At 38.8% G+C, this 13035-nt stretch overlaps 1 protein-coding gene across 2 annotated transcripts in view; it reads right to left on the bottom strand.

The window, feature by feature from the left end:
• LOC139939478 (low-density lipoprotein receptor-related protein 2-like) overlaps positions 1–13035 on the bottom strand; it is a 65437-nt gene that overhangs the window by 15072 nt on the left and 37330 nt on the right. For both annotated transcript variants that reach the window (XM_071935433.1, XM_071935432.1), the window contains exons 21-31: positions 12035–12154; positions 11335–11457; positions 10040–10156; positions 9062–9181; positions 8018–8137; positions 5463–5585; positions 4622–4738; positions 3745–3864; positions 2720–2848; positions 2210–2338; positions 390–531 (exon numbers count right to left, since the gene is read on the bottom strand). In XM_071935433.1, the coding sequence (XP_071791534.1) occupies positions 390–531; positions 2210–2338; positions 2720–2848; positions 3745–3864; positions 4622–4738; positions 5463–5585; positions 8018–8137; positions 9062–9181; positions 10040–10156; positions 11335–11457; positions 12035–12154 (1360 nt within the window). The remainder of the gene's footprint in view (positions 1–389; positions 532–2209; positions 2339–2719; positions 2849–3744; positions 3865–4621; positions 4739–5462; positions 5586–8017; positions 8138–9061; positions 9182–10039; positions 10157–11334; positions 11458–12034; positions 12155–13035) is intronic.

The following is a 13035-nucleotide window of genomic DNA, read 5'->3' on the forward strand; positions in this document are numbered from 1 at the left end:
ATGAAAAATGCCCGAAAAATTATTATAAGAAATGAAAATGCATAGGTTTGTCAATATCTTTGACAATCTTGTTTAAGCAAAAGTTGGTTAAATATTGCGACCGTTTGCGGCTGCCCTGCCTTTGATTTCACCAAACTCATCCTAACTTAAGATTAATTTTAGGACTTAGGTCGAGTTAAGTTCCCTATCTGAAGAAGCAGGACACATTGAACCCATCCTAAGTTAGGACGGGTTACTCGTCCTACCTCCAGATAGGATTAATCCTAGCGTTTCGTGAAATCGGCCGCTGGGCATTTTGGTACAAGCCGCTTGTTGTGGCCGATAAGGTTTCCACAGGGTTTAACAAAAAAATCTTCCACTTGAAAATTCTGATTTCTTTTTTGACTTACTTTCCCAACCAGTCCACTGCGATTCCCATTGGTCTATACACATTGTCCAGACCAAGGTTGTCCGGTGCTTGGGAGGCGTTTTCATTCGAGAATTTCACTCTCTTGATGGCACGAAGCTCAGAATCAGTGAAGTACAGATGACCTGATGGGGCAAAAACAAGAGTCAAATAAGTCATGTGTTGACTCCGCAACAGACCCGATAATAATACAGGCTGGATGGGGTCCCTCTTTAGTTCAATGGACAAAGCCCAAGAAATACTTTTAGGGCAAACCACAAGCCTTCACAACTGCCGGCACGAAACTTTGGAACAGAATACCATCTCGCATCAGAACACTGGACACTGTTTTGTCATTCAAAAACAAATTAAAATCCCACCTGTTCCCAGTTACTCTTTAATTGTATTTGTTATTCATTGCCTGTTGTTGCTGAGCGCCGTGATCTAGATGAGATGGCGCTATACAAATCTGGTTATTATTAAACTTGTGAAAATGTCTTGCATTACTAGATCACATCACTGTCTCAAACAAGGGGAATTGATAATTTTGGACTTCATATAGCAGTCTCCACACCAAAATAGCTTAATTATCTATTATCTTGTATTTTTGGTTATATTGCATTTCAGGTTTAAATTGTTTGAATTTTTTTACTTTGTGTTTCTTAACAATGTAAACATGTCAATTAAATTCTTTTGACTTCTGTCGTGTAATTTTTGTGGCGTTTTAAAGAAAACCTTTTTAAAGACAATGGACACTATTGGTAATTGTCAAAGACCAGTCTTCTCACTTGGTGTATCTCAACATATGCATAAAATAACAAACCTGTGAAAATTTGAGCTTGATTGGTCGTCGGAGTTGCGAGATAACTATGAAAGAAAAAAACACCCTTATCACACAAAGTTGTGTGCGTTCAGATGCTTGATTTCGAGACCTCAAATTCTAAACTTGAGGTCTCGAAATCAAATTCTTGGAAAATAACTTCTTTCTCAAAAACTACGTCACTTCAGAGGGAGCTGTTTCTCACAAAGTTTTATACTATCAACCTCTCCCCATTACTCATTACCAAGTGAGGTTTTATGCTGATAATTATTTTGAGTAATTACCAATAGTGTCCACTGCCTTTTAGTTTAATTGAATTAAGGCTACAAGTATGTACTGCAACACTAAATTGATGTCTGACCTAGCGGCTAACGACTAGTAGCTGCGGCTGCATTTTGAACACCACCCGAACACGCATTCAAACAAAGTATGCCCCTAGCAACAGCTAAAGCTACTTATCCATCCAAAGTCAACATGGATGGAGGTAGAAACTGGTCCTCCAAAGAACTACTTCAGCAAATCAAAAAAACTTAGCTATCACACAAGCTTAGTTCTCAACAACGTCGACTTAAAGGCAGTGGACACTATTGGTAATTACTCAAAATAATTATCAGCATAAAACCTCACTTGGTAACGTGTAATGGGGAGAGGTTGATGGTATAAAACATTGTGAGAAACGGCTCCCTCTGAAGTGCCATCATTTTTCGAGAAAGAAGTAATTTTCCACGGATTTGATTTCGAGACCTCAGATTTAGAACTTGAGGTCTCGAAATCAACCATCTAAACGCACACAATTCTGTGTGACAAGGGTGTTTTTTCTGTCATTATTATCTTGCAACTTCGACGACCAATTGAGCTCAAATTTTCACAGGTTTGTTATTTCATGCATGTTTTGAGATACACTAAGTGAGAAGACTGGTCTTTGACAATTACCAATAGTGTCCAGTGTCTTTAAGATCACGGGGTAAAATAAACACAGAAATGAACAAACTTGATTGACAAACCTGATTTGTAATCAAAGTCTAATGATTCAATGCGCTCTTCATTTATGACCAGATTTTGATACTGATCTACAAATGGAAGATATTTGCGGACTTCAGTCCCATCTCCAAAGACGATAACTTCCTGGGCTCCTACAAGATACAAAAAACAATAAAAATTAAAGAATTAATCATTCACATTTTGTGATAATTAGGACAAGAACCTGGCTCAGAAATCATCTGTTTTTTCATCTGTATTCATCTTTGACAAAAAGGTAAGACTATAGCAAATATAATCAAGATTTAGGCAATCTAAGGGTACATAAATAACAAAAACAGAGTTTTCAATAGTTTTTTTTTTTTTTAAGATTCATGTTCGGTGTCAAATTACATATAATAAGATTCTCCTAGACATTCCTCATTACGATCGAGTCGGGTCACAAATATGGTTGGCCCAAATTCTTGAAAATGTTTGCAGTTTATATGAAGCCTTGGCATTTGTCTTAAAACGAGGTTGAAATGTGAGAAACTCACCAATAGGCTTGCAGTCTTGTCCATCGATACCACGATCCACAAATCCATTGGCACATCTACAATCATAGCTTCCTTTGAGGTTGAAACAAACTTGATCACATGGCCTGGACAAATAGCATTCATCGATGTCTGAAGAAAAAAAATTGTGTTGACTTTAATTTTATTTTGAGAAAATAGAATTAGCTGTTGCAAACAACTTACCAACCAAATGGACCGAGAGTATAAATGCATAAAATGTTATTACATGTATACAATATTTTCTTCATTCACAAAGATCTTTAAAGGATGATGCATAGACAAGGGACATACTTAACATATCCCTTTTCCTCCCGAACAGCTTCCCTCCACCCCAATAACCACTCCCCTTCTACCCCCTTAATCACTCCTCTTCCACCCCTAACCACTCCCCTCCACCCAACAACTCCCCCTTCCACCTTAAACACTCCCTCTTTCCAACCCAATTACTCTTCCCATCATCCACCCCTCCCCTTTCATAGATCCCCGAACCACTCCCAACCACCTCTTCGTTCCTGTATACTCCTCAGGGAGCTGAGATTGTTTAAGGAATGAATTGAGGCCCAGTGACCAGGGGTAATAATGTTGGAAGTGTTCTTTGAGATGCCCTCCGAGTGTGAAAAGCGCTATATAAAAACTGGTTACTATTATTTCTCCCATTCCCCCCCCCTTACCAACCCTCCTCTGTCCACCCCTAACATTATCCCCTTCCTACCCAACTCCCAAAAACCAATCCTAATTTCATCCACAACCCACTCCCCTTTTCCTCCCCTAGCCCCTCCCCTTTCCTCATCTTACAACTTCCCTTTTGACCTCAACCCACTCCTTTTCTCGAACCGCTTCCCTACAACACCTAACCACTCCCCTTTCCCCATCCCTAACCACTTTTCCTTATAACCCCTAACCACTCCCCTTCCAACCCTAACCACACCCCTTTTACCTCCCAAAACCACCCTCCCCCTTTTCTTGAGTGGACGAGGGGATTCAAGACTGAGAAACAAAAAGCTAACCTTCACAGATTCCATCTGATGACGCAGCAAATCCTTCCCCACAGCTACAGATGAAACTTGATCCAAGAGCGATGCATTGCTTTTGACAGCTCATCATATTACATTCTGTTGGATTTTTGACTAGTGGAAAGAAACAAAGAAATTTAAGAAAGATGTGAAGCCTATTGACCAGAATAGAACAATAAACAACTGCATTTCTATAGTGCTTAACACCACCAAAAGAAAGAAAGTGCTAAGGAACAGAAATGTTTGACAAGAGTTTTGAAACTTGAGATAGTGGTGGCTTGTTTGTGGTGCAGAGGAAGATTGTTCCATAAATGAGGAGCAGCAAACTGAAAACTACGTTGACCATTTACTTTGGTGGCAACAATAGGGATAACAAGGGTGTCTTTGTTAGCAGAACAGAGGTTTCTAGTATGACAAAGAGAGTTTACTTGCGATGATTATCAGTGTTGTTGGTTTCCAGATCCGGGTCAGACATGGCTCAGTCTTGGGTAAAACCTTGGTCAGACCTGGGTCAGACCTGACTCTGACCTGGCTCTGACCTGGCTCTGACCTGGCTCTGACCTGGCTCTGACCTGGGTAAGACCTTGGTAAGACCTGGGTCAGAACTGGGTCAGAAAGTATTATATGGCGCAGACCTGGGTAAGATCTGACTGTGACCTGGGTAAAACCTGACTCTGACCTGGGCAAGACCTTGGTCAGACCTGGGTAAGGTCTTGGCAAGGACTGGCTCAGACCTGGTTCAGCTCTGGGTTAGACCTGGGTAAGACCTGATTCAGATCTGGGTTAGACAAGTGTCAGACCAGGGTTAGGAGGAACCCATCCAATGGTTATGTGATTCTGGGGTTTATCCAAGACCCTAGAAAATACTCACAGCAGGACGTTTCGTCGGAGCCATCCCTACAATCTTGAAACGAATCGCAGACTTTGTCCCATGAGATGCACTGCTCATTCTGACAGTGGTATGTTGATGGCGTACACTGTACCTCACCTGAAATACCACATCAACAAAAAAGTATAAAACAAAATTAAAAACTTCTCGATACTCAGTTCAGAAGTCCTTTGAAGTCTTCTGAATTTAAAAGAATTATATAAAAACAGTAAGTTTTTATTGTCTCAATTTTATCACATCATACAAAAGAAAGATTACATTTTCATTTGTGCCGGTAACTCCTAGGTTTTTTTTTTCTTACATTTCTTGATGTTTCTACTTTCAAAACTTTTGAACCGAAGGTGGTTTCAATTTGGGGTTTTTCAGTATTACATGTAAACCATAGGTTATGCTCTTTTCAAATGTATAGGAAAATGAAAAATTGCCTGGGTAAACAAACTACTGATTTTACTTAATTGCATCACATGTGTAATAACAATAATAACTTGGGAGGCTAATCATCCTCACACGCAGGTAAGAGCTCAATTGCAAAGGATGCGGCTACAACGTGTTCGAGAAGCAGGCTTGCAAGGGTGCCTTTGGCAGCCAGCCACATCAACCCATTTTGTCTAGGAGCACAGCCAGAGATTGAAAGTGTTTGATTTTTCCCCGAGGGAGGAAAATGGGATGGTCTTGAAAACCCTTGTGGCGCAGCAGAGAACCAACGCACAAAACTCAACTCACATAATGGCCATGGCCGGGTATCAAACCCGGGTCACCTTGGTGAGAGGCGAGCGCTTTACGCAAAGGCTAACTATGTGGGGGAAAAAATGTCGAAACTTACATCGAGAATGCTCGTCGCTATTGTCACCACAGTCGTTGTTTCCGTCACAGAGCTTGTGTGGAGGTAAGCAATAACCATTACCCGCACACTGGAATGAAGTAGTCAGGTCACAAGTAATCATCACTGCAATTGGGGGAAAATGTAAAAAAGGAATGGAGATTATTTTAGATACAGGGAGGTAGTGCTTTCTACTTTACAAGCCAGGCTTCTGATGGATGATACCCAAGCCTACATCAGTATGGACTGTAAAGGGGGGTAACCCTGTTTCAGCCCTTGGAGTAGGTGGCAACCGCCCTTCAGGCCTTGTGTATCTGGTGACTTGCAAACAAAAACAAAAAATACAAATTAACTGTTTTGTGTCCAGCCGACGAATTCAGGAAAAGAAATATCACAACTGTGTAAAACGTCAACTGTGCTCCACTTGTACAACCTATATCGCGTAAGTTGTGCATCAGTTACACAAGGAATTTGGCACAGTCAGTAGCGTAAAATGACAACAATCTGCCGCAGCAAAATTTCAAGCAGAAAATACTGCCAAGGAAATTTCTTCGCTAAGCGAAAAATGAGTGGGTCACCTGACCGTCGCAACAATGAAAGCTTCATGGAATTTGGCCCTGGTCCTAATTTATGTTACAAAAAAAAACGGTACTTAAGTTGAATAAGCTAAGCACGAGTTGGCAGTGCCATTTATAACAATTGACATCATTTACATAAAGTTTTTATTTTACTAGAGAACATATCAGCAGAGCAATATTAAACAACAAGTTATCCAAACCAACAACGGAAGCAGTAAACTGCTGACAAAGCGAAGTGACTACAACTTAACATGGATAACACATACAGAAAACGGTACAAGGATGTGATTTCATGAAAAGGAAGATTGAAGTTCTGAAAAAGAACATTAAGGGAAAGCACCATTATAGAAATTCTGAGTTTGCCACCAAAAACTGTGAAACTAATCGTTTTGAATGAGTGAGTGTGTTTACATTATCTTCACTGACGTCATAAACTTATCGAAAAGAGAAGGGGGTTCGCCTTGGTGTTCCTGGCTGTGGCTGCTGAATGTGCCGTAGCACCTTGTAAAACTTGTATAAGGTTCTACATAATTTGGTCTAAGATTCATCACTTCAGTAACCTATCTTTCTGTATACATACAGAAGTATACATACAGAAGTATACATACAGAAGTATACATACCTTGTTGGTACATACATACGTGTGCTATACAAGACTGCGATATTATATTTTATTATTATTACTGACTCAATGCATGGTTCAGCAGTAATCTGCAGTCAGCAGCACTAGCTTGTACATAATAATGACAATGACAATGACAATGACAATGACAATGACAATGACAATGACAATGACAATGACAATGATAATGATAATAATAATAATAACAAATACTTATATAGCGCATTTCACAATAACCTTATCAGTGCTCTTTACATTAGTGCCCTGGTCATAGGGCCAATAACTGTAATGTTTCTCAGCACCCTTGGGAGTATACAACCCTGAGCTGCCAGTAAGGCGCTGTTGGATTTTCATACACAATGTCAACCTCTACCCTCGCAGGTACCCATTTATACTCCTGGGTGAAGAGAAGCAATTATAGTAAAGTATCTTGCTCAAGGGCATAAATGTCACGATCGGGATTTGAACCCACACTCCCAAGATTAGATTCCATTCTTTTGATAAGGAAATACATGGAGATAACAGGTGTAAGTTGGTAGAGATGAAAAGGATGTATTATTCCAGCAATCCCTCCCTCACCCCCCCCCCCCTAATTTAAAACATGCAGAGACCTTTAACCATGCAGTCACTTACCTGCATTTCCTGGAAATAGTGATTGCAATATTACAAAAAGAAACAACAAAAGTAAGAGAATTTTTTTTATTTAGTTTTTAAATCCCAACGTTAAGCAAGTCATGATAAAAGGTTACAAGTCCTTCTGACTTTCGACAAATGTCCACTGGACATTTGTTAAAAGTCAGGACTTGTAACTTTGCCTGGACTTCCTGCAGGCGCAATTTGTACACAGCTCAATGGAAGAAAACATACAGCTCAATGGAAGAAAACATAATATCTTATATTTTATGGAGATTGCACTGTCTACTTCTTATCAACTTTTGATATGATAAAAGGGGGCACATCTAAAAACTTTTCCAGCTTTTACTTTCATAACTCTTGGATTTATGTGGAAATTATGAAACAAATTGTCAATTTTCCCATTATGATCAGTGCAGTATCTTGCCTGCCAGAAAATCCAAATAATGTGCAAGGCCACAATTATTGTTAACAAAGGTCAAATGGTCCATAGGCATTGTGTTTTGTGTCCTACAAAAAGTACCCAGCCGTCGATATCACAAAGAGTTAGGACTCGTCTTATCTCGAGTTAGGACGAGTAACTCGTCTTAATCTTAAGGTCTGCATGCTACAGTGCAGGGTTGGGACTCGTACCAAGACCTAAGATTAGTCTCAAGTTAGGAAGAGTTTTGTGAAATCGACGGCAGACCCTTTAAAGGAAGAAGAAAGAATGTCAGTCAACTTACTGCAAGCCGCTGGACTTTCGTCACTATCATCACCACAGTCATCGTAGGTATTACATACAGATGACTGAGGAACACATAACGTATTACTGCATCGAAACTCATCTGCTGTGCAAACACGATCTAAAGTCGAAATAAGATAAGGACTGTAGGAAATACTCTTCAAATTGTAGGACAGTGGGAAATAGGCCTACTCTTCAAATTATAGGACAATAGGAAATACTCTTCAAATTATAGGACAGTGGGAAATAGGCCTACTCTTCAAATTATAGGACAATAGGAAATACTCTTCAAATTATAGAGCAGTGGGAAATAGGCCTACTCTTCAAATTATAGGACAATAGGAAATACTCTTCAAAATATAGGACAATGGAAAATACTTTTCAAATTAAAGGACAATGGGAAATACTCTTCAAACTTTGGGACATCGGAAAATACTCTTCAATTTATAAGACAAAAGGGCTTCCAAATTCAATATAGGAGTCCTATGAAGATAGTTATTGGACAAGGGAAATACTCTTCTAGCTGGGAAAGAACAAAAAAAGTATAATATATCACACACACAGTTCCTTGCAACTTGATTGGTGGTTTTGAAATGGAAACTGTCCTATATGGATAATTATAGGACGTTTCCAAAACAATATTCCGCCCTGTTTTTGCCACCAAGGCAAGTGTAATAGACCTTATGCATTGACGTCATCCAGCGGCCATCTTAGTGGAAAAACGGTGACGAAACAATTGAATCGCACAGATTTGTACGCCCGGCGCACAGGATTGGCCAATAAACAACCTCCTTTTGACCTCTAGGTGAAAATGACGTCATGTGCATACGGTCTATAGGAGTAAGATGTTTATTGTATCCTGACTAAAACCAAGATATGACTACAAAGACAGACACCAAGCTTACACATGTGAGAACTAACCAACACTAGTCACAAGAGGGCGGTATGGGAATAACAAAGAAGTGTATTATGTGATCATTCTACAGCAATGTCAGAGGTTTTCTTCTTATATAAACCCTTGAGTAAAATCAACACAATAACTTACTAGTGCAGTTCATCTCATCAGAACGATCGAAACAGTTGTCAAACCCGTTACAGGTCAAGTTGGCCGGGATGCAACCACCGATGGCACACGCAAATTGGTCCGGGCGACACACAACGCCACCTTAGAATAACACACAAGTAGTTGTCTCATTTAAAAAGGTTCAACTAAATTCAAATTCAAAGAGACATCTATTCCATAATAAAAAAATTATATGTTTACAAGTTATTATTATAATTAAGAAGGTGTATCGGAAAAAAAAAGTAAACGAAATAGCCTGTAACGTAGCACAACAAAATAATACTTACCAGATTGAGGTTACCAGCCAAAACAGCATGTCACATTTAGAATTTATGACTGGTATCCTGCTCACTTTTGCTGAGCATAAAATTTGTACGCAATATTTTCTGCCGTGAAGCAGCTCAAATGAAACTAAGCCCTGATTGGAGACGGTTCAAGATTGACAGCATTTTGAGTTTTAGAAGAGCAATATCAAAAGTAAATGGTCATTGGAATTCGGTTGACCAGACAATCAAAGCCTCATCATGGCTAGGTTCAAAATATCTTACAAAAAAAGTTCCTTAATTTCCCAGTATTATCATAGTTTCTATACCAATATTCTCGTTTAAGTTTTTGCTTTATCCTTGTCATTGTCATTTCCTCAAGTAGTTTGTTGGTATGTATGTCTGCCTGTTTGTCTGTCCATCTGTCTGTCTGTCTGTTTCGTCTGTGTTTTGTCCTAAGCATGTACCTATAATTTATGTCTTTTGCTATGTAAAGACAAGCTGCTACAAGCTACCTGGCTTATTTTGGGCCTTGCCTCCACACGCTTCTCGCTAGTTTATTCTTTTTCTGTCTTTTGTATATACATGTATGCATTACAATGTACAATGTAGTTCTATAATTTTATGGAAATTTTGTGTGGAAAGAAATTTGAATTGAAATTGAACTGCATGGTTAAAATCATAAAATCAATCTTACATCCTTCTTCGTCTGATCCATCGCTGCAATCCGGAGATCCATCACAACGCCAACGATCCCTTATACAGCGCCCTCTACTGACACATCTGAATTCACTCTCACTACAGGGACGTGGCTCTGTTGAAATAACCCATCAGTATCAAACGCAGTATTAGACAACTGGCAATTTACATTTTAATGTTTTGGTTTTTTTTTTGGGGGGGGGGGTTTAAAGTTTTTTATCAATTTCAGGATAAACAATCATCACTGTTAACCCTTTAGAGTCCCCCCAAAAAAACAGACATTACTAACGTAGTTCATTTCTTTAATCAAATGTTTCAAGTAAAAATGTATAAAGAAATAACATGATACAGAAAATTTAGTTTGTGTTTAGTAATGGAAATACTTTGTTAACATACTACATTGGAAACTTTCATATCCGGACATCATATCCGGAAATAACCTTTACTTTGACCGGCTTACTCGTCTTGTCTCAGCATCCTAGCATTTCTCGAAATCAGCCACTGTGCTTTTAAAGCATCTTTTAAAAACGGCTTTAAAGCCACTGAACACTATTGGTAATTACTCAAAATAATTGTTAACATAAACATGTGTTAACGATCAATGGAGAGCTGTTGATAGTATAAAACATTGTGAGAAACGGCTCCCTCTGAAGTAACGTAGTGTTCAAGCAAAAAGTCATTTTCCAATAACATACCTAAATTTAATTTTGAGACCTCAGAATTAGATTTTGAGGTCTCAAAATAAAATTTAGGTATGTTATTGGAAAATGACTTTGACAAGGGTGTTTTTTGTCCATTATTATCAAGACCAATTGAGTTCAAAATTTTACAGGTTTGTTGTTTGCATATGTTGAGATACATGTACACCAAAGGTGTGCAGTGTCTTTAAAGTATCTTTTTTAAAGCCATTGGACACTTTCGGTAAACAGTAATGTCCAAGGCCCACACTTTGTGTATCACAACTTCTATAATAACAAACCTGTGAAAATTTAGGCTCAATCGGTCATCGGAGTCGGGAGAAAATAACGGGAAAACCCACCCTAGTTTCTTCACGTTTCGCCGTGTCATGACATGTGTTTAAAATAAATACGTAATTCTCAATACTGAGAATTTATATTGTTTGAATGTTTTCTCAAAAAGTAAAGCATTTCATGGAATAATATTTCAAGAGAAGTCTTTCACCATTACCTTCTGTAAACCCTGTAAGTTATTTGTAAATCTGTGAACTTTTAATATTTTTTCTGTACTGAACGTGTCCAATGGCTTTAAGCAGCAAAGTATAACCGAACTTACCACAACCCCGAGGCTCGTCTGAGGAGTCACCACAATCATTATCAAAATCACAGAACCATCTCTGCGGGATACAACGGTGATTGTCACAACGGAACTCCCCAAGTGGGTCGCAGGTCACTTCCTCTGTAAAGGTCAAATAATCAAAGTTCACAAAATTGTTAAAATATCTTTACTTACTCTTGAAAACACTTTATTATAATTATATGCCTGTGAATTTTTTTTCACAGAACTCAGGGAAAGTCGGGGAGTATACAGTGCTAACACACATCTGTGTATATGTGAAAAACAAAAAGCACATTCTATCCAGTGCAATTTGACATCTATTAAATAATTACAATAATAATAATAAAGGATTTGAGGCATTGCATGGTGAGATATCAATGTATATTTGGTTTGTGGTAACACCATGAGTGTATCTACTTGCCAGGTAGAGTTGTTCTTAGGGAACTGTCTTGCTTTTATTCTACTGCAGTGGAGTAGATAATCGGAGATTCGGGAGACTTCTCAGTTCTGAAAAGAACTGTCCTGCCTTTAACTATTACCAGGGCGGATGGTACAGAAAATAGACTGGACTACTACTTTAGCTTATAGGATCGTAATAAACTGTACTGCCGCGGAGTCAGTTCTGAATTGGTCTCATTGTTTCGACTCGCTTGCTCTAGTCATCGTCAGGAGACGAGTCTTGTTATCTTAAACTTACCACAACCAATTTCATCGGAGTTATCCCGACATTCATCATAACCATTACATCGAGCGTACTCAGGAATACACCGGAAGCTGTTTAAGCAGCTTATCCAACCATCTGGACATTGCACATTCTCTGAAAAATAAGAATTGAAAATAAGAATTGACACTAGGGGGCAATTTCATAGAGCTGGTTGAAACACAAAATTTGCTTAAAGGAACACGTTGCCTTGAATCGGACGAGTTGGTCTATAAAGCGCTTGTAACTGTTTGATTTAAAATGTATATGGTTTGAAAGATGTTGTAAAAGTAGAATACAATAATCTACACAAATATGCCTCAAAATTGCGTGGTTTTCCTTTTACCTCATCAACTAACACGGCCGGCCATTAATGGGAGTCAAATTTTGACTCCTATAAACGGCCAACCGTGTTAGTTCGCAAGGTAGAAGGAAAACCATGCAATTTCGAGGCAAATTTGTGTGGATCATTATATTCTACTTTTGAATTATCTATCTAACCAATATGCATTTCATAAAAAACGGTTTCAAAGGCTTTTCAACAACCAACTCGTCCGATCCAAGGCAATGTGTTCCTTGAAGCCCAAAAATGGCTTGCTTATTTTACACATGTTACTGGCCAAAGTCACATGCCACAACCATTACTTGTGACTAGTATTAGCAGCTGTTTACTTAGCACAAGAATTGCATGCAGTCCTCGCTCGTAATCTAATTGGACTCAGCAAGGATCTTTTTAGCTTAAGCAAATTTTGTGCTTAAGCAGCACTATGAAATTGGGCACTGAATCAAGTGGGTTAACAGTTAACATGTGTCGTGGCTGAGCGGATAAGCTATGGGCCCAATGTCATAGAGCTGTTAAGCACAAAAAGTAGCTGACCAGAATAAAGTTACCATGCAGCAAAACTACCATGTCAGAAGTACATTTTGTGACTCCTGGTATCCTGCTCGTTGACTCCAGCGTAGCAAAAGATTGTTAAGCAATATTTTCTGCGTAAGTG

Source organism: Asterias amurensis, chromosome 7, assembly GCF_032118995.1.
Source record: "Asterias amurensis chromosome 7, ASM3211899v1".
NCBI lineage: Eukaryota > Metazoa > Echinodermata > Asteroidea > Forcipulatida > Asteriidae > Asterias > Asterias amurensis.